General features: G+C 36.2%; 1 protein-coding gene and 1 long non-coding RNA gene across 5 annotated transcripts in view; one reads left to right on the plus strand and one right to left on the minus strand.

The window, feature by feature from the left end:
- Chuk (component of inhibitor of nuclear factor kappa B kinase complex) overlaps positions 1-19,735 on the plus strand; it is a 42,234-nt gene extending 22,499 nt beyond the window's left edge. For 3 of the 4 annotated variants that reach the window (XM_020156311.2, XM_074078533.1, XM_020156314.2), the window contains 10 exons: positions 1,007-1,130; positions 1,738-1,889; positions 3,710-3,771; positions 4,898-5,007; positions 5,661-5,710; positions 14,248-14,344; positions 14,626-14,773; positions 15,624-15,757; positions 17,712-17,811; positions 18,535-19,735. In XM_020156311.2, the coding sequence (XP_020011900.1) occupies positions 1,007-1,130; positions 1,738-1,889; positions 3,710-3,771; positions 4,898-5,007; positions 5,661-5,710; positions 14,248-14,344; positions 14,626-14,773; positions 15,624-15,757; positions 17,712-17,811; positions 18,535-18,564 (1,007 nt within the window). In that variant the 3' untranslated portion in view covers positions 18,565-19,735. The remainder of the gene's footprint in view (positions 1-1,006; positions 1,131-1,737; positions 1,890-3,709; positions 3,772-4,897; positions 5,008-5,660; positions 5,711-14,247; positions 14,345-14,625; positions 14,774-15,623; positions 15,758-17,711; positions 17,812-18,534) is intronic. The other variant, XM_020156312.2, reaches the window with a different exon arrangement.
- On the minus strand, positions 10,320-18,612 carry LOC141424763 (uncharacterized). The gene is made up of 3 exons (XR_012449662.1): positions 18,478-18,612; positions 17,469-17,637; positions 10,320-13,602 (listed from the first exon to the last, which is right to left on the minus strand). It is a non-coding gene; the product is annotated as an uncharacterized lncRNA (long non-coding RNA).
- Positions 19,736-20,048: the final 313 nt, after the last annotated feature.

A 20,048-nucleotide genomic window follows, 5' to 3' on the forward strand; every position in this document is an offset into this window, starting at 1 on the left:
GAAGCTTGGTATGTGAGAATAAAAGAAAGGCTAATTAAGACTATTAATAATGATTAATGGAGGCACAAATTTTTCCAGATACATAGCTTTATTTATTTACTTATTTATTTGAAATCTCCTTCAGATATGTTTTCTCGATATGAACACTAGCATTGCAAGGCTTGCCTAATCTTTTTTCACTCAAAAAGATTAACAGAGAATGTATTTTCCACCTTAAAGTATAAGATGAGTGTCTTTCAGTGTTGGAGAACTACATGATGTTAAAATGGAATTTCATTGAACTTTACAGATGATCTATCATGGTTTTAGAAAAGTAGCATTCCCTTTCCAAAAGCATGGGTAAGAGATAAAACTAGCTTATTTTTAAGGGCTGAGGGCATAGCTCAAGCACTGTACATTCGACCTATGCCTCTAGTCACTTTTGATTTTAGTTTGTTTTTCAGGTAGTCTTGGCACTAAACAGCTCGGGCTGGCCTCACGCTGTGCTGCTCCTATCTATGCCTCCCAAGTACCTGGAATTATAGACATGAGCCACCACTCCTAGCTTGTATGTCTTATTAAACTAGTATTTGTCCTATATGCTTTCTTGAAGTTGAGTTGATGGTCCAGGAAATAATTCAGAAATAGGAAAGACTCATGGTACGTGGAGGAGATAGAACTTGATTTAAGACTTAAATAAATAAAGAACTTGGATTAGCAGAAAGAAAAAGAGTGTTTCAGATTGGAAAGAAGCAAGAAAAAGACACATGTTGGCATATTCTCAAGCTCTCTGAGGGTAGTCATGATGTCATTCATTTTTATTTCCCCTTATATCTAGAGAAAGGCTTCTATATTACAAATTCTTAGTAAATGTATATTGAACTGAATTGAACTGTAACAAGTAAGTTCTTTCTAGCATCAGTTTCTAGCATTATGACAATGGTATTTGGAAAGGAAATCTCAGAGAATGATAAATGAACTTTAAAGTCTTTCATAATTCATCTCCCTTTTTATCATCTGTGTATAGTACAAGACAGCAAAATACAGCTTCCAATTGTACAGTTACGTAAAGTATGGGCTGAGGCAGTACACTACGTGTCTGGACTAAAAGAAGACTACAGCAGGCTGTTTCAGGGACAAAGAGCAGCAATGTAAGTGGATTTTGTTCTCTATAAGCACAGCGTTATGTGTGTTAAGAATTAATCTTGCCAGTTTTCACTGATCAATATTGCATGTGAAGCTGGGCATGATGGCTCACACCTGTAAGCCCAGTACTCAGGAGGCATAGGGAAGAAGATCATGAGTCTAAGATCAGCATAACAAGACCCTGTCTCAAAAACTCAAGAGTCAAGGACTAGGGACATAACTCAGTAGCAGAGCACTGCCTAGCACATATAAGGCCCCAGGTTTGATCCCCAGCACCACAAAAAAAAAAAAGCAAAAGCATGCAACACTAAAATTTCGAGCCAATTTGAAATGTAATATTCTGGTCAGACTTGGAGACTTAGAGACTTATTAATGGTCAGAAACCATCCAATTGTGATGGCTTGAGAGAAGTAGGTCCTGAACAGACCTGGTCCTAGTATAAGATCGTTTATCATAGGCAGGAAGTTTTTAAAGACTAGATATGAGAAATCAGCTGTTTCTCATAGTTAATAATAAAAACCTAGGTTTTGAACTTTTGGCAATTTATGTTTTTAAATTTTTATCCAGTGTTTACAAGTGTTGATAATAATGTTTTGTTTTGCTGTGACTTAGGTTAAGTCTTCTTAGATATAATGCTAACTTGACAAAAATGAAGAATACTTTGATATCAGCATCACAGCAACTGAAAGCTAAACTGGAGTTTTTTCACAAAAGCATTCAACTTGACTTGGAGAGATACAGTGAACAAATGACTTATGGGATATGTAAGTATCTAGGTATTATGTACTTGTAAGGAATGTCTGGTCTCTTGAGGCCTTCCGATGTTTTGCCTCCTTAACTCATAGTCAGTTATCACTTATACTCACATTAGAACTAGAGACAGGTTAACTTAGATCATCATAAACCATATTTGCTTTGGGTGTTAGTTCTTTATTTTAAACCCTTATTTGAACAACTTAGTTTCACAATTGGAATAAAATTAGCTCTAAAAAAGGTAAGTAATACAGAAGTGATTTAAGAATCTATGAATTTCAAATCTCATTTTTAAGTTGGATACAAAAACTATACTAGGCTGACATCTTAGCCAGTGATATGGATGAAATGTTTGCATCCTCCAAATCTGGTATGTTGAAAGTACAAGACGAGCTGAAAAATAAATAAAGCTAAAAGGGCAGGGGGAGCACTGATGACAAGCCCCTGAGTTGAAACCTCTGTACTACCAATAAATAAAATAAACTATATTTCATGAAACAAATATTTTTTTAGGAAACAAATACTGTTTGTGCATTTGTCCTGAGGAAAGCATATGTATCTCAGAATAAATGACCAAAAGCATCCATTTAGGTGAATAAATTTACTCTCCAAAGCTATTTTTGTGATGTATGTTTTATTTGTATATTATAGGCATTCTGATGAATGACAAACTATTATAATAAGTTCATTGAAATATCTTTCACTTATCAATCCCATACTATCCAACTGTTAAAAAAAAAGAATGAGGACTAAGTGTGGTAGTGCATGCTTGTAATCCCAGCCACTCAGAAGGTAGAGATTGGAAGGATTTAGGTTTAGGCCAGCCTAGACAAAAAGTTAGCTAGAATCCATGTCAACAAACAAGCCAAGCATGGCAATACATGTTTCTAATTCATGAATTGTGGTATGAGGCTTGCCCTAGGCAGAAAGTGAGACCCTATCTGAAACATAACTAAAGAAAAAAAGAGCTGGGGTGTGGCTCAGGTAGTAGAGTGGAAGCAAGCGGGAGACCCTGAGTTCAAGCCCCAGTACCTACTACCACAAAAAAAATGTCAGGTATATCTAAATATAGTGATATTAAAAGATCAGTTGTCTCTGTGATTGGCAATGATATTTTAAATTACAGAAAAAAGAAGGTGTGTTGTAGATTGTCTTACTTATAAGAGAATAGGATATGTGTCCATCTAACAATAATAATAGTAAGATCCTTTGCGATGGAGGGGAGGAAGGGCATCTTTTCTTTTTACATCCTTTTCTAGTATTGATATTTTTTTAAAAACTTGTTCATGTATTTAATTTTTTTTTGTTGGTGGTGGTAGTGGGGTTTGAACTCAGGGCCTCACGCTTACAAGGCAGGTGCTTTACGACTTGAGCCACCTACCAGCCCATGTATTAAAATTTTTAAAGAAAAAAATACCTGTATTACTTTCGTAGGACTTCCATAACAAAATGATCATAAAGTGGATGGCTTAAAACAATAGAAATGTATTGTCTCACAATTCTTAGGGCTAAAAGTCTAAAATCAAGGTGTTGGCAATGTTGCAATCCCCCTGAAACCTATGAGAAGACTCCTTCCTGGCTTCTTCCTAGCTTTAATCTACACTTTTGTTGTCACATGGCAGTCTCACCTTCATACTGGATTAAGTATGACTATATTTCCAATCAGGTCACAATCTGAAGTATTAGGAGTCAGGATTTTAACATAACCTTTTGAAGGGAATATACTTCAACCTATAACACATCTTTGATATTGATACAACAAGAAAGCAGGCAGGCTAGTATTTAAAACTGTCACAATTTCAGAGATAACCAATTTAGACTTTTTTTTTAGCTTCAGAAAAAATGCTAAAAGCATGGAAAGAAATGGAAGAAAAGGCCATCCGCTATGCTGAGGTAAAAAATCAATGAGCTCATTGATGTCTTCCTTAGAAATTGTCTTTAGTTTTGGTATTTAAAGAATATTTGTCATATTATTCCTGCACTTTAGAGAAGTATCTAGTAGGTGTTTTGTATGTATAGAAGAAGATATCATAGTGGTAAAAACAAGATGTTGGGCAAATTACTTGGCCTCACTGAGCTTCAGTTTCCATATTATATTATGGGGACAATACCTTTTCTAGTAGGGTTATGAAGATTAAATAGGGATCAGTAATAAATGGTAGATGTTGCTGTTATTCTGTTTTAGATAAGATGCTGCACATCTTGGTTTACCTGGGACAGCCCCAGTTTATACCTGATATCTTCCCATAATGATTTTTCATATTCCCTTTCATTCTCAAAATTATACTGGTTTCAGCAGTAAATTATATGGTCTTCCATATAATCTAGGTATAGATCTTTCTCTAGGTGGCAGATTACTTCCCTACCCTGTACAGCTGTCCAGGGTCCTAGAGTGTTGCTCTGTTTGCCATTATACACTCACTCTGAAGATATGAGCAGGGCAGTTGGTATGATATGCAAGAAATACCAGTGGTTTTTTTGGCCACTTTTTTTTTTGTTAGTGACACCTGTACTTTTGTGTCTCTTCAGAGGACAAAGCAAATGCTATTCATTTACTGTTGTCTGAAGAGAAAGAGAGAAACCAAAAAAAGGATGTTTTTAGTGAAAGGTAAAGTGTCAGAAGCTGAAGATAAAAAGGTTTTAACAAGGGGTAGGGCATAGCTCAAGTGGTAGAGCACTTACCTAATAAGCACAAGGCCCTGAGTTCAAACGTCAGTACTGGGGGAAAGAAAAGGGGGCTTTAACAAGCTTGGTGTGGTGGCACACACCTGTAATATTAGCACTCAGGAGGCTGAGGCAGGAAGATTGCAAGTTTGAGGTCAGCCTGGTCTATGTGGTGACTTCCAGTCCAGCCTGGGCTGCATAGCAAGATTCTGTCTCAAAGGGGGAGGGAAGTAATAAAATAAGTGTTTCGTGTTAAAATATTTAGTTCTGCTAAATGGTCTGCTTTGGAGTTTAAGTTTTGTTTTATATTGTGTGGTGGTAAGCCTGTCATTTCCTTTTCATTTTCATATTTTAGGTTGGTGTCATTGGATACCTAGAGGATCAGATTATGTCTTTACACACTGAAATCATGGAACTACAGAAGAGCCCTTATGGAAGACGTCAGGGAGACTTGATGGAATCTCTGTAAGAATATACTTGTGTTGTTGTTCTTGATGTCTGTAACTTGTAACATTGCTCTTTCTGCTTATATCTGGCAGGTTAAGCCTCTGTGAGGTCATTCTCTATAGTGCTCCTTTCCTCAAATATTTTGGCATCATATTTAAAAGGGGAGCTATTTCTTAGTCACAGGAAATTCTAGAAATAATATTTTGGCTTGACCTTTGCCAATTTAAATTAAAGTCTCTTTTTCATGTGAGTGTTAATAATTTTCCAAATATATCTAAGTTACAAGCTATTTCTCAACTTACTATGCTTCTGGTCCAAGGTATTACCTCTTAGTTGCCCTAATGAGGCTAACTTCCTAAGTGTCTAGATTAGAAACTTCAGATTTTGTCTCTAATTACAAGGCATAATTTCCTATTTAAGTGTTTCAGGTACAAGGATGATGAATTTGTGGTGGAAGAGCAGAACTGATATGAAGAATGTTAAACTTCAAATTTTAAGAACTTGTCTTTGCTTATCACTCAATAAAATTCTGTGTAAAATATTCATTGGCAACTGGAACTTGCTTTAGAATGGGATCATTATTCAAATCATCGATATTATTCATTCAAGTTGTAGGTTATTGGAGTCATTAAATTACCTTCACATTTAGAAACATGTTTTCTGTTTTGTAGGGAGCAACGTGCCATTGATCTTTATAAGCAGTTAAAGCACAGACCTGCAGGTAAGACATTTCTATTACAGTATTTGAAGGCATTTTAGGAAACTGACAGTAGCTTAACAAACTTGGGGTATTTAAAATTTACTTTTTTTTAAAAAATTGCTGAATAAATTCCTGCTTTGGTATTGCCATTGAGATATTCATGGTATAACAGCTTTTAATTTTATGAGAATTTTAGAGATTAGAAAGGGACAGTAACAAGGAAACATTTTTACAAGAGAAGTGAAAAAAGAAGGAATGGAAGAGCAAAAAGGAACTCCAAGAAGAGAAAAACGAAGCAGAAAAATGTGTGCAAAGATCAAAAAAGAAAACTAAGTCTGCTTAAGACTAGGGAGGTTGGAAATAATTTGATGCAGTGGATTCATATGTGGAATGGTGAGAGGGAAGCCCGGGTCTAGGCAAAAGTAGTTTACCTTTAAAATGATGCCTTCACTTGCACTGGTCACTGATTGCATCATGAGCATAATAGTTCCTGTTGAGCACCAGCTAAATTCAGAGCATGGTCTGAAGGAAAGAGCATTTGCTGGGAATCAGAAACCTTGAATTCTAGATTGGGTAGTTTAATGACAATGATCTCAGGCTAATCTCCCTGTATCTCATTCCCCTTTTCCACAAAATAGGATTGAAGACTAGCTTTCCTAATTCAGTGAGTAAGTTGTAGCAATGTATTTAAGATAATATTTGTGAAAATGCTTTGAAAACTATAAGGCATTATGTACCTGCAGGATGTTATTATTTAGTTGAAAAGTTATTTATTTTGAAGGGTTACAGAAGAAATTAAAATGACATCTGTGCCCTATAATACAATGCATATAAATTGTAAAAAGAGTATGTTTCACTTATAAACACATAGCAACATACACAGATTAATTTACATGTGAAATTATATTTAAAAAAAAAACATGATCTCCTAATACTGGTTTTTATTACAGTGGAATTTGTTCAGTTTATTTGTATAAACATTTATGAAGTACATTTAAAACAGTCACCTAACTTTAGGGGTCCAGGAAGGTTAGAAGTGGTTTCCTGCAGGAGGTGACATCTGAAATGAGCCTTAAAGGATAAGCAGCAGTAGCTAGATCAAAGAAGGAAGTACATAATGGTATAATCTGTAAAAACATGTACACTGAGCACTTAGCATGTTTAAGGAAATGCAGTGTGACTGGAGTGTAGAGTTTCAGCAAAAGAGAGAAATACAGCTGAATCATAAAGGACCTGGTATGTCATGGGAAGAGTTTGAATGTCAGCATGATGACAGAAACCCTAAAAAGTTCTAATCAAGAATTACATGATCAGATTAGCATTTTAACAATACTGCTATGATGGCATTGTGGATAATGGATTAAAATGTGGCTAGGCTATTGACAGGGCATCAGTTATGATATTGTTAGAATAATCATAGCTCTGTACAGGGTGGGCTATGAACTAAGGCATAAGAGCCTCAACTGTGGCAGTGGAGTAAAGAGGAGGAAAAGGGCTAGGGAGATATTTAGGAGGTTCAGCTGATAAATGATAGATTGAATATGGATGGTGACAACTTTCGTGGGAAGAAACATGGATGCCTTCAAAGTTTCTGCTTAGGGCAGCTGGTTATGTGCTAGGACCAGGGAAATATAGGAAGGATGACACACTTGATTGGAAAAGAATATGACTTCATCTTTGTACATTTTGGTGTTAAGGGCAGTGGGACATTCAGGTGGGCATGTTTAATGGTTTATGTTGATATGTGTACATATTACATGTGTTTATATGCATATATGCCTACATATATATAAATGTATACATACTTAGGTATATAGATTTAGCAGAGAGGTCTGGACTAGGTATTGAGCTCTTTGGGGAATAATCAGCCATAAAAGTGAAGAGATGATCCTGAAAAAGCAGGTTAAATAAGGAAGCCAGGGTTAGAATCCTAGGTTATAACATATACAAAGTGAATTAAAGCAAAGGAGCCACCAAAGAACATTGAGAAACAGCCAGAATATGTAGATAATTGCATGGCAGAAATGGAACAGAGAGTTTCAAGGAGAAAGTGATCAGTAGAGCAAAATGCGTTGGTATGTATGAGCACATTCACACATTGGGCTTAGGTGTTTGCACATTAGTGGTGACCTTGTAAAATATAATAACCTTTTGGGACAGAAATCAAATTGTAGTGGACTGAAGAGGGACTAGGACAGTAGAAAAGGGAGAAGTCTAGGCTAGTAGTTCTCAAAGTATGACTTAAAGGGCCATTGAGGATTCTTAAACTTTTTCAGAGTCTGTGAGGTCAAAACTGTCTTTCAGCCAGGTGTGGTGGCACAGGCCTGTAATCCTAGCACTTGGGAGACAGAGGCAGTGGGATTATGGGGTTCAAGATCAATCTGGGCTATATAGCAAACTCTAGGCCAGTCTAGGCTGTATAGCAAGACCCTGTCTCAAACAAAAACAAAAACCTGTTTTTCATAACATTAAGACATTTTTTGCTTTTGACCATGTTGACATTTCTGTCAGTGGTTTAAAATCATCCTTAGGTAAGATGGCTTGCACCTTAGTATAAATCAAGGGACTAGGACACCAGACTATGTTAGTAGTAATATTTTTTTTTTACCACCATATATTCAATGTTGCTTTTGTTTTTTTCTTGTGGTACTGGGGATTGAACCCATGTCCTCAAACTTGCTAGGCAAGCATTCTGTCACATAAGCCATGCCCTCAGTCTTTTCTTATTTTGTTTTTTGAGGTAGGGACTCTTAACTTTGCTCAGGCTGGCCTTGAACATTCAAGTTTCCTGCCTCTTACCTCCCATTGTAGCTGGGATTATAGGTATAGACCACCATGCTCATTTACCTTCATAGTTTCTTAAAAGTCAGTTTCATTTAAGAGTGCCCTCAAAAGAACAATGCAGGAGGTATCACAATACCTGACTTCAAACTATATTACAAAGCAATAACAATAAAAACAGCATGGTACTGGCACAAAAACAGACATGAAGACCAGTGGAACAGAATAGAGGATCCAGATATGAAGCCACACAACTATGAGCAACTTATCTTTGACAAAGGAGCTAAAAATATACGATGGAGAAATAGCAGCCTCTTCAACAAAAACTGCTGGGAAAACTGGTTAGCAGTCTGCAAAAAACTGAAACTAGATCCATGTATATCACCCTATACCAAGATTAACTCAAAATGGATCAAGGATCTTAATATCAGACCCCAAACTCTTAAGTTGATACAAGAAAGAGTAGGAAATACTCTGGAGTTAGTAGGTATAGGTAAAAACTTTCTCAATGAAACCCCAGCAGCACAGCAACTAAGAGATAGCATAGATAAATGGGACCTCATAAAACTAAAAAGCTTCTGTTCATCAAAAGAAATGGTCTCTAAACTGAAGAGAACACCCACAGAGTGGGAGAAAATATTTGCCAATTATACATCAGACAAAGGACTGATAACCAGAATATACAGGGAACTTAAAAAACTAAATTCTCCCAAAACTAATGAACCAATAAAGAAATGGGCATGTGAACTAAACAGAACTTTCTCAAAAGAAGAAATTCAAATGGCCAGAAAACACATGAAAAAATGCTCACCATCTCTAGCAATAAAGGAAATGCAAATTAAAACCACACTAAGATTCCACCTCACCCCTGTTAGAATAGCCATCATCAGCAACACCACCAACAACAGGTGTTGGCGAGGATGCGGGGAAAAAGGAACCCTTTTACACTGTTGGTGGGAATGTAGACTAGTACAACCACTCTGGAAAAAAATTTGGAGGCTACTTAAAAAGCTGGACATCGATCTACCATTTGAGCCAGCAATACCACTCTTGGGGATATACCCAAAAGACTGTTACTCCAGAGGCACCTGCACATCCATGTTTATTGCGGCACTATTCACAATAGCCAAGTTATGGAAACAGCCTAGATGTCCCAGCACTGACGAATGGATTAAGAAAATGTGGTATCTATACACAATGGAATTTTATGCAGCCATGAAGAAGAACGAAATGTTATCATTCGCTGGTAAATGGATGGAATTGGAGAACATCATTCTGAGTGAGGTTAGCCTGGCTCAAAAGACCAAAAATCGTATGTTCTCCCTCATATGTGGACATTAGATCAAGGGCAAACACAACAAGGGGATTGGACTATGAGCACATGATAAAAGCGAGAGCACACAAGGGAGGGGTGCGGATAGGTAAGACACCTAAAAAACTAGCTAGCATTTGTTGCCCTTAACGCAGAGAAACTAAAGCAGATACCTTAAAGCAAATGAGGCCAATAGGAAAAGGGGACCAGGAACTAGAGAAAAGGTTAGATCAAAAAGAATTAACCTAGAAGGTAACACCCACACACAGGAAATCAATGTGAGTCAATGCCCTGTATAGCTATCCTTATCTCAACCAACAAAACCCCTTGTTCCTTCCTATTATTGCTTATACTCTCTCTACAACAAAATTAGAGATAAGGGCAAAATAGTTTCTGCTGGGTATTGAGAGGGGGAGCGGGAGGGGGCGGAGTGGGTGGTAAGGGAGGGGGTGGGGGCAGGGGGGAGAAATGAACCAAGCCTTGTATGCACATATGAATAATAAAAGAAAAATGAAAAAAAAAAAAAAAAAAAAGAGTGCCCTCAATAAAGCAGTAAATATATACAGTAAGCACAGATTTATTACACACACTTTTGACCAAGCACGGTCAAAAAATATTAAATATATACATACACACAAAAGGAATTTCAAAAACAAATTTTCAGTTCCCACGCATTCATTTATACAGCTTAGTTGTTGCAGAATAGCTCTCAGTCAGTCTCATCTTATTGTCAGTTGTGTTTAAGTTGTTCTGTGATCTGCTGAATGTTTCTGTGCCCTTAGTTTTGTGAAAATACAGTATGCCTTTACAAAAGCAAATGATGCCCAAAAAAGCGAGGTAAAAGTTATGATAATCCTCCCAAGTCAAAAGGGACACACAATGTACTTAAGTGATAAGTGAAAATTTTACATTTGTTGAAAGGTTGCATGTCTTTAATGGAAATTGGGCAGCATTATGGGGAAAAATCCAAAGCATCTGCAGTATAGCATCGAACTCAATGTGTCCTAAGCATTTGCAGTTTTTCCTCAATGACAGTCTCCTTGGAACCATGTCCCAAGGGTCTAGGTTAATTTTATTTAAATCTCAACCCCTGAGTACATGTCTTCTTAATATTCTGTGTCATAAAAAGGGAATACTCATGAAGCATTTCTGCTATATAGTGAAGTATGATGGTTGTCTTAAGGGAAAAACTACTGACTACTAACATTGCTTATTGTCTGGCCTCTTCTTTCATGAAACACCACTTTTAGTTGAAAGAATGACTCAGCCAAATGATGGGTATTTAGATTTGGGTATGCAGCAGATATTTCCTCCTAAATTAAGTGAAAGCATGCTTGTTACTTTAAGGGGAAAAATGTCAATGATAAAATTCCATGTTTTAATTGAAAAATTAGAATTTTAGAAAACTTTTACCAACTGTAATTTGTCTGCTTCTCAATACTTGAAGACTTTACTGATGAGATCAGTCACATTTGAAAGATTTGCACAAACAAAAAACAATGTCAGTTTACTCACTAAGGTTTTTGTTTTGAAAAATGTAGTTATTTTTAACAAAAAATATGTTAATAGGCAATGGATTGTTTTGAGGGGTTTTTTTTGGGGGGGGGGGTTGAACTAAGGGCCTCATGCTTGCTAAGCTAGCACTGTACCACTTGAGCCACTCTACCAGTCCTCCTTTTGAGATTCTTAAGAAGTTTTGAGTGCCAGGCACTGGTGGCTCATGCCTGTAGTCCTAGCTATTTGGGAGGCTGAGATTAGGAGGATTTAAGTTTGAAGCCAGCCCAGGCAAATAGTTCACAAGACCTCATCTCCAAAATAACCAGAGCAAAATGTACTGTAGGTATGGCTCAGGTGGTAGAATGCCTGTTTTGCAAGTGCAAAGCCCTGAGCTCAAACCCCAGTCCCACCAAAAAAAAAAAAAAGTTTTGAGTATAAACAGGTCGTAAGATCAAAAAATTTGAGAACTGCTTGTCTAAACTATTCTTTTCAGAAGTGGGCTGTTTAAGAAGAGAGGTGAGAGGTAGCTAAAGGACATGTAGATGTAGGGGAGTTAATTTTCAGAGGAAGACTTGAGCATCTTTATATGCTGGGGTCAAAAGCCTGTGGAGAGAGGTCCTTCCAGAAAATAGTGGAAGCAATTAGTCTTGATGCCACTGATATTGGAGGAGAGAAAGGAGTGGATGATAGACAGTTTTATAGAAGTAGGTTTTGTAAGTTCTGGATCTTACTGCTTTAGAGCCTTCTATCCTGAAGTGGGAAGTTAATGTTAATGAAAGAAGTGCTAACCTCATAGATTTGAGGAGTACACTAAGACTTTTAAAAACTGGTGTGTATAATGGAAAATGTTGCTGATCCAGAATGTATGTTAAGAATCCAGAACAGAAGTGTAAATACGTGTATTAGTAGTACTGACAACAAACAGAACAGTAATTTTTGTCAATAGTTTTATATCTTGGGTACAATTATAGTATAGTATAGACTAGTAGTATAGTATCTATAATATCTGATAGACTAGATAGTTGTACTGATCTAGAGTTAGGATTTCACTGATTGAATAAGAAGACAAAAATGTTGAGGATATTAGCAAAGTAGTAACCTAAGTTATGGAAATTATGATTAGAGCAAACTTTAAGATTTTAAATCTTAAATTTCAAAAAGAACAAATACAATTCTTTTCCTTTAATCAGTATTCATGACTCCCACTATTCCAGTCAATGAGTCAGATATTGCAAGTGAAGACAGGCAAAATTAGATCCATTGACTCAGTTAAATTAACTTTCCAGTTGGTGATCAATAGCCTTTGTTTAGATTATTTTTATATAAACTTTGTAGTAGCCCTGACAGAAAATCAGCATATAATGGGTCCAGAAATATATTTGCTATTCAGGTAGTTCTTTGAACTGACAGTCACCTCAAATGACAAACTAGTTATAACAAGTAAGTTTTGTCTATCATTGGTTCATATATAATCTCACTTGCTTTATATAGTCTCTGGTATCTTTTCTACCTTAGAGTTAACCTGAGACTCTTATTCAAATAAAAACCAGTTTCCTTCATCCTTTGTGTTGGGGAACACTAAAGTTCTGGTCTTTTACCATCTCAAAGAACCAGTTACTTGGGGAAGCTCTTAATCTTGGTCTGTAGAATTTAGGAAGAAGTACTGTTTGGAGAAGAGTGTTTTCGGAGTCTGGTGTCTGGTTGTATCTGATGAGGGAAGAGACAGATGTGTGGGGAATAAAGTTAGACTGTGAAGGAGGTTTCTGAAATTATAGGAAAGGACACTTTTTTTTTTCTCTTTGAGATACTGGAGATTGAACTTTGGGCCTATGCATGCTAGGCAGATGCTCTACCACTGAACTACATCTCCAGCCCCAAAATATTTTTAAAACCTCATTTGACACTTGTTTTATAGTTTTATTTTTGGAAAAGTGGAAATAACAAAATTAGTCACAGCACAGGACTGTTGTGAAGGTAAATGAGAAAATTATAAACAGGTAGCAAATACTAGTAATAGTATTATTTGGCATTCAAGCTTAATTATTAAGCAAGGAAAATAGCAGTATAACGCATGAGCATTTTTCTACTCTTTTAAACTTAAATTGCCATTTTCTGAAATATAACAATGCTGGTAATTTTTTTAATTGAGATAGTATCTCTTGTAAACTCACTGTAGAATTCACTGTGACCAAAAAACATTCCACATGAGGACATCCGTCAGCTGCCAGATGGCTTTTAAGATGAATTTTCAGGGTGTCCACAGGTCCCTTAGTGCATCAGATCTGATTTAAATCAGTCAACTTTTTTGCAGCATTTTTGTGGGCTGTAAACAGATGGATAAACATGAGATCCAAGTAACCTAATTGGGGCAAGGGCCTCCTTCCTTTGAGGCTGTCAAAGTTTGATGAATTTTCCTACTGTTTCTAAATAAGTGATATTAATAACATAATACAAATTGGTCTGGTGCTTGCTTTGGCAGTACATATACTAAAATTGGAATGATTACAGAGAAGATTAGTGTTGCCCAGGTATAAGGGGTATAAGGATGGCATGCAATTCGTGAGACATTCCATATTAAAGATAAAAAAAAGTTGGTCATTTGGCCAGAGGCTGCTATTTATATGTCTGAGTTTGGGTTAATATGGGTTAAAGATAGATAAAACTGCTCTTTTCAACATAAGCAACTACGGTCTTTGTAGATACAGTTATATTTGTGTACACACACACACAGGTATACACAAACACATAAATTCATTTTGATATATAATTACCACTGAGCTATACCCCCAGCCCTTAGAATTTATTTATAAATAACCTTAAATTTTTATCTTAATCTAATTTTTAATTTAAGCAGAGATGATTTATGGACTAGTTTTGGGTTTTTAAGAGTGTTTGAGGAATTTTTTGTTTGGAAGCTGATATGTTCTGTAAAAGAGAGGTCATACACACTGACTAAAGTCTTTTATAGATCATTCCTACAGTGACAGCACAGAGATGGTGAAGATCATTGTGCATACTGTACAGAGTCAGGACCGTGTTCTCAAGGAGCTGTTTGGTCATCTGAGGTACAAAACTTGCTTTATTTCCTCCTAAAAGACTCTTTTATCATGCTGCTTTCAAGTACAGTACCCCTCTTTGGCAAATATACTAGACCCAAGAAGAGTTCTACGCAGAATCTTTGATAGCTTGGCCACAGCTGCTTACTTTTATATGTCCATTGCTTTGGAGCTCAATCAGTCATTAAGTGTGATGCTGATTGTGGTTCGTTTCCTCAGGTGGGTTTGGGAGTATGGTAGACTGTCTTGAAAGATGTGATAAGTATCTGACACTGATTTAATCTCTCTAGCAAGTTGTTGGGCTGTAAGCAGAAGATTATTGATCTACTCCCCAAAGTGGAAATCGCCCTCAGTAACATCAAAGAAGCTGACAATACTGTCATGTTTATGCAGGGAAAGAGGCAGAAAGAAATATGGCATCTCCTTAAAATTGCCTGTGTAAGTAATTATCAGTAAATGTGACATTGACTTGCTGTCACTCTCTGCAGGTGATTTTGTCAGCATGAGCTATGTCCTCTTGCATATGTACATTTTGCCTTGAGTTCATGCTCATGTTCCTTGTTTGGTGTCTGACTAGCAATAGAGATTCGGGACTTTTGCATTAGCACTTTCTTTTTCCAGTTCCTCTGTTTTATAGTCCTCTGGCCCTGAACCACTATGGTGTCCTAACCCAGCTTGGGTATAACTGTGTCTTGACTACTTAATAAACCAACCTGTTGTTCATCTAGATTTTTTTGCCCCTCCAATCAAAGTCAGTTTTTTTGTTATTTAGATTTGGACTCAGAGCATTGCCCTTGTTAGGCAGGCACTTTATCACTTGAGCCATACCCCAAGTCCTTTTTTGCTTTAGTTATTTTTCAGGTAGGATCACATGGTTTTGCCTGGGGCCAGACTCAGATCATGTTCCTCCTATCTATGGCCTCTCACTTGTCTGGGATGACAGGTGCAGACCACCACACCCAGCTCACTCACTTTTTGCCTGGACTGGTCTTGTGAACCACAGTCCTCCTGATCTCCACCACCTTGAGTACTTGAGATTACAAGCCACTACTCCCAGCCCCTAAAGTCTTAGAGGAGCATATACCTTCAGTTTCAGTCAAGGAAGAAAGGGGCTAACAACAGAACAGTTATTAATGGTGTGTAAAGGTGGGAATGAATAGCTTTGTACAGAAATACTTTGGTTGTGTATTAAGTAGTGATGAAAATGTCATAGGACTATAGTAAGAAATTGTGTAAATCAACAGAGGTATTTGCCTGAAATATTTAAAAAAATTTTTTTTTCCTTCAGACACAGAGTTCTGCCCGCTCCCTTGTGGGGTCCAGTCTAGAAGGTGCAGTAACCCCTCACGCATCAGCATGGCTACCCCCGACCTTAGCAGAATGTGAACACCCTCTGTCATGCGTGGTAACTCCTCAAGATGGGTGGGTTCACTTTGTAACAATAGATAGTTGTGTTTTCAGAGCAGTGGTTTGGAACAAGGCAGTACAGTATAGTAGTTAAAGCAGTCTTCCATGCTTTCAGACCAAGGTTGAGTCTTAACTGTCCCTTTGTAACAATCTTGGGCAATTTACCTGACTTTTTTTAACGTTTACATTTTCCTACTTAAAATGAGAATATCTTATAGAACTGCTGTGAAAATTCAAATAGCCTGTGTAAAATGCTTGGGAAACAAATATTCAGCAAATGTTACTTATAATTAGCACAGTCCAAGTTTTGAGACCTTTCTCTGTTAATGGCTTATTGATTTCTTTTACCCAAACCTAATTCCTTCCTTAAACATTTATCTCTTTGAGAAATTATGCTATCTTTTTTGCAGTTATCATTTTGTGTTCCTCATCTACCCTTTTAATAAAGTAATGAGTTCTACTCTATTTTATAACTTAGTATTTCTAAAATCAGATATTTTTCAATACCTGAAATTCATTTTGCAAATACAAACTCAAGTTTGAAGCCCTGTATTTTCTTTTATTAGTTCCTACTCTTGCTAAAAGCTGAATGACTATCCATCTCTGTCATTTTCTCAGCATAAGATGTGCCGTATCCAGAGCCAGTGGCTCTTTGCTAGCTTGTGTATTGTCATTTTTCTCACAACTCATGGAGAACTCTACAGCACCAGTATTTCCTGGAAGTTCTGCCCATAATTAGTTTTGCAGAAATGCAGCCAAGTTACATCACTGCTCAGGAGGTCATGTAATTGCACATTCTGTACTCTGCTTTTATGAGTGCAAAAGCACATGGCAGGAAGGCAAGCTCACATCAGGTATTTTATGTTTTTAAAGAAAGCAAGTTCCAGGGTATATCTTAGGTTATTATGGAGTTGGCCCAATGTAAAACATCTGCAAGTATAGCTTAAGTTATAATTAATTATATAGACTTTAGGAAATAATCAGTCAGTTGAGGAAAGTAAGATTTAATACATTGTTAACCTTTTGCTTTCATTAAAGTTATTTAGTTTTGTTAAGGGAGCTAATGATTACAATTGTCACCTCTACAGCTTAACTTTCAATTTGAGGTTGTGGTTGTTTGCAGAAAGTGTATCTGATTTTAATTATACTATACCCATGCTACTTAACTACCAAGGATTAGGAACTGTTAGCCTCAATTTTTCCATCTGTTGAATAAGAACTGAATTGGCATTTTGTTCTAAACTAATAGTGGCTATCATCTATGGCCTAGAACTGACTCTGGTAGAGGAGAGACTGAGGGTTGGTAAAGGGTGACAATACAGTCCGTATGCAAGAGAAAAAACAGTAAGGTGGAAACCAGAATCCCAATATCCTTCAAATGTAAACTTCTAGGGATATTTCTTGGTTCTGGGCAGTTCCCTTATGACACCGTCTTCTTCTGCTTTCCTCAGGAATCAGCTTGCTTATTTTCCTTTTCATTCTATTATCTGTAGTTTCCAACTAGAATTTTTTACTTTCCCTGATCTCTCCAAAACAGATTGTACTTTTGAATTGTCTTCCTACATTTGTATCTGTGAAGTCAGCATGCTGGTGTTTTTGCTACTTGTAAGGAAAAGGAAATACTCCAGAAATAAAAAGAGGTCTTTCATCTGTCTATGCCATAAGAATCTTTTACACTCAGTTAGCATTTTCAAGGGGGAAAAAGTTATATGTAAGTGCTACTTACATTTCAGAAGAAAATCTGATTGGTATTACAGTGGACTTCTTAGAGTTAGAGGGAGTAGCTTGGGTGAAGCAAGACTTTGCCTCTGGGTGGGAGGGAAGAAGAAATGGAAGGCTATAGAAGTTAGATGCAATGGAGTGCTGGGTTGCAGGAAGGATGATCACATCTTGATCTAGAAGACCAGAAAAAGGACATTCATATGCCTCTTTGCTGAACTTGAAAAGATTTTGTTCTTTCATCCCACAGGGAAACTTTACCACAAATGATAGAAGAAAATTTGAACTGTCTCGGCCATTTAAGTACTATTATTCGTGAAGCAAATGAGGAACAGGGCAGTAGCATGATGGTAAGTCACATGTGGCTATGAGTGTGCATTTTAGATATATTGAGTGCAAAAGATTTAACTTCCCGTGCTTCCTGTATCTTGCATTTGGGATACATATAGGGGATAGAACTCAGAAGAAAGAATATTTGAGGGATGTCTTAAATCTGAAATCCCCATCTACTGGTACAATTTGAATTTGCTAGAGTTATGTCAACAGTATAATTTTTGGTCAAATTGAGCTTTCTTTGCAATATGACTACTGAAATTGAATGGTTTGTTGCATCTTTTTACTTCAGTCAATTTTCTCCAACATGAGAGAACTTATACTATAATTCAAATATAGTACCTGTTGCATATAAAATGAATTATGTTAGTATAATTGTAATTAACAAAAATGCTTATATTAAGATTTGGTTACTATGAACTGTTGATTTGTAAAAACTTGGAGAATCTACAATAAAATGTTTACTGAATTAACTTACTGCATTTAGAATCAATGTCAATCTTTGTGTTTCCTCTTTCATTAATAATAATTACTTGCTTCAAATTTTTATGAAAACTATTTGAACTATTTTTTGAAATTAGCTGAAAATAAGTGGGCTAATTAACTATAACTTATATATTTTTGATTTTTCAACTTTTATTTATGAAATGTCCAAAGATACAAAAAAATATAAAAATGAATACCTTTATATTGCCACTTAAATCATCTTCTAACTGTAACTTTTTCATGCCCGGTTTTAGAATCTTGATTGGAGTTGGTTAGCAGAATGACTTGCCTCTTGTTCATTGTCCTCAAACTTATGGAAGTTGTTGACCATGTATTGGAAATCTGTTTTTCCTCCATGAAACTATTCTTCACACACCAGTCAATGGAAGAAATGGCTATGGACAAAAACTACGCATGATTTTACAAGCACAGTATCTTGATTTTGAGTAGTTTAAATCTCTGAACAGATAGGATTTTATAACAAAAACAATGGACTTGTGACTCAATTGTATTCAAACTTCATGAAACATTACTTACTTAACTGACATAAAATACCTTCTAAAGCTTTAACTTTTAGGTATAAGACCAAACAGCGTATTTTATACAAAGAAGAAACCATCACCTTAATTCATTTTAAATAAAAGTTGTCTACCTGTGTTTGTGTGGAAGAGACTGCTCACAAGTACTTCTTGAAGAATAAACCCTACCTCCTTGTGTTGCACTTAGCAAGTGCTCTTCCTAGCATCATGAGGAGGTGGCTTAATTCCATTTTTAATTTTACTGTACATTTAATAACCCCTTCTCACTGAAGGGATTGTGCTCTTGTGCCTTTTAGACCAGTTGACTTATAAGTCATGTTATATGCTGTATGTATATGTATTTAAGATGTACATTTAATAATATCAGAAAGAAGATGCCTGTTAATTTATAATGTATTTGAAAGGTTACATGTTTTTTCATTTGTAAAAATGAGTAATTTGTTTGAACAATCTTTCATGTCTTGTCATACAAGTTTGTAGAGGTCTGCATTCCCTTATCTGCAATTGTAACTTCAAAATCCAAGAAGTTCTGAAAACAAGATTTTCATAAGCTTAGTGACAAATTCATTTGCTTCCAAATGAAATCTGAACTGACATTGAATCTGCTTAACCCATTAAGTGTGAATATTCATTTATTTTGTTGCAGAAATATTAATTAATGATTATTGGGTTGGTGCTGCTGCCACAAACTCTTTTGAGGGTTGATGTAGTATGGTATGTGCACTAAATTAATTACCTTTCTAAAATCTGAAAATTTAATAATTCTGAAATATCTGGCCCCAAGGGTTTCAGATAAAGGATTGTGGATCTCTATTTTGTTAAATAATTTAGAAGGTATTATTTGTTTAAAAAATGTGAAATGCTTTTATATTCTAGATAGTTTTTCACTTTGTGTATTAAATGATTTTTTGAATGACTTTTGTATCTCTGTTCATTATAAAACCCAGATTTTAACACAATAGTTTAATGTGGCTTAGGAAAATGTGAAGGGCCATGCAGTGGTATTGAAGCACAGAGTAACACACTAGGCTCTCCTTGTACTTTATTTAGCAGCTAAACAGGACCTCTGCAACAGTAGGTATTGGGCAGCTTCTTTACTGTAGTGTTTTTCTCTGAGATGTACTATCACCACTGTCGTTGCCTTTAGACCATGTTAGAGCCAGGAACTGGTGGCTCACGCCTCTAATCCTAGCTACTTGGGAGGCAGCGATCAGGAGGATCATAGTTTG

This window comes from Castor canadensis, chromosome 7, assembly GCF_047511655.1.
Source record: "Castor canadensis chromosome 7, mCasCan1.hap1v2, whole genome shotgun sequence".
Taxonomy (NCBI): Eukaryota; Metazoa; Chordata; class Mammalia; order Rodentia; family Castoridae; genus Castor; species Castor canadensis.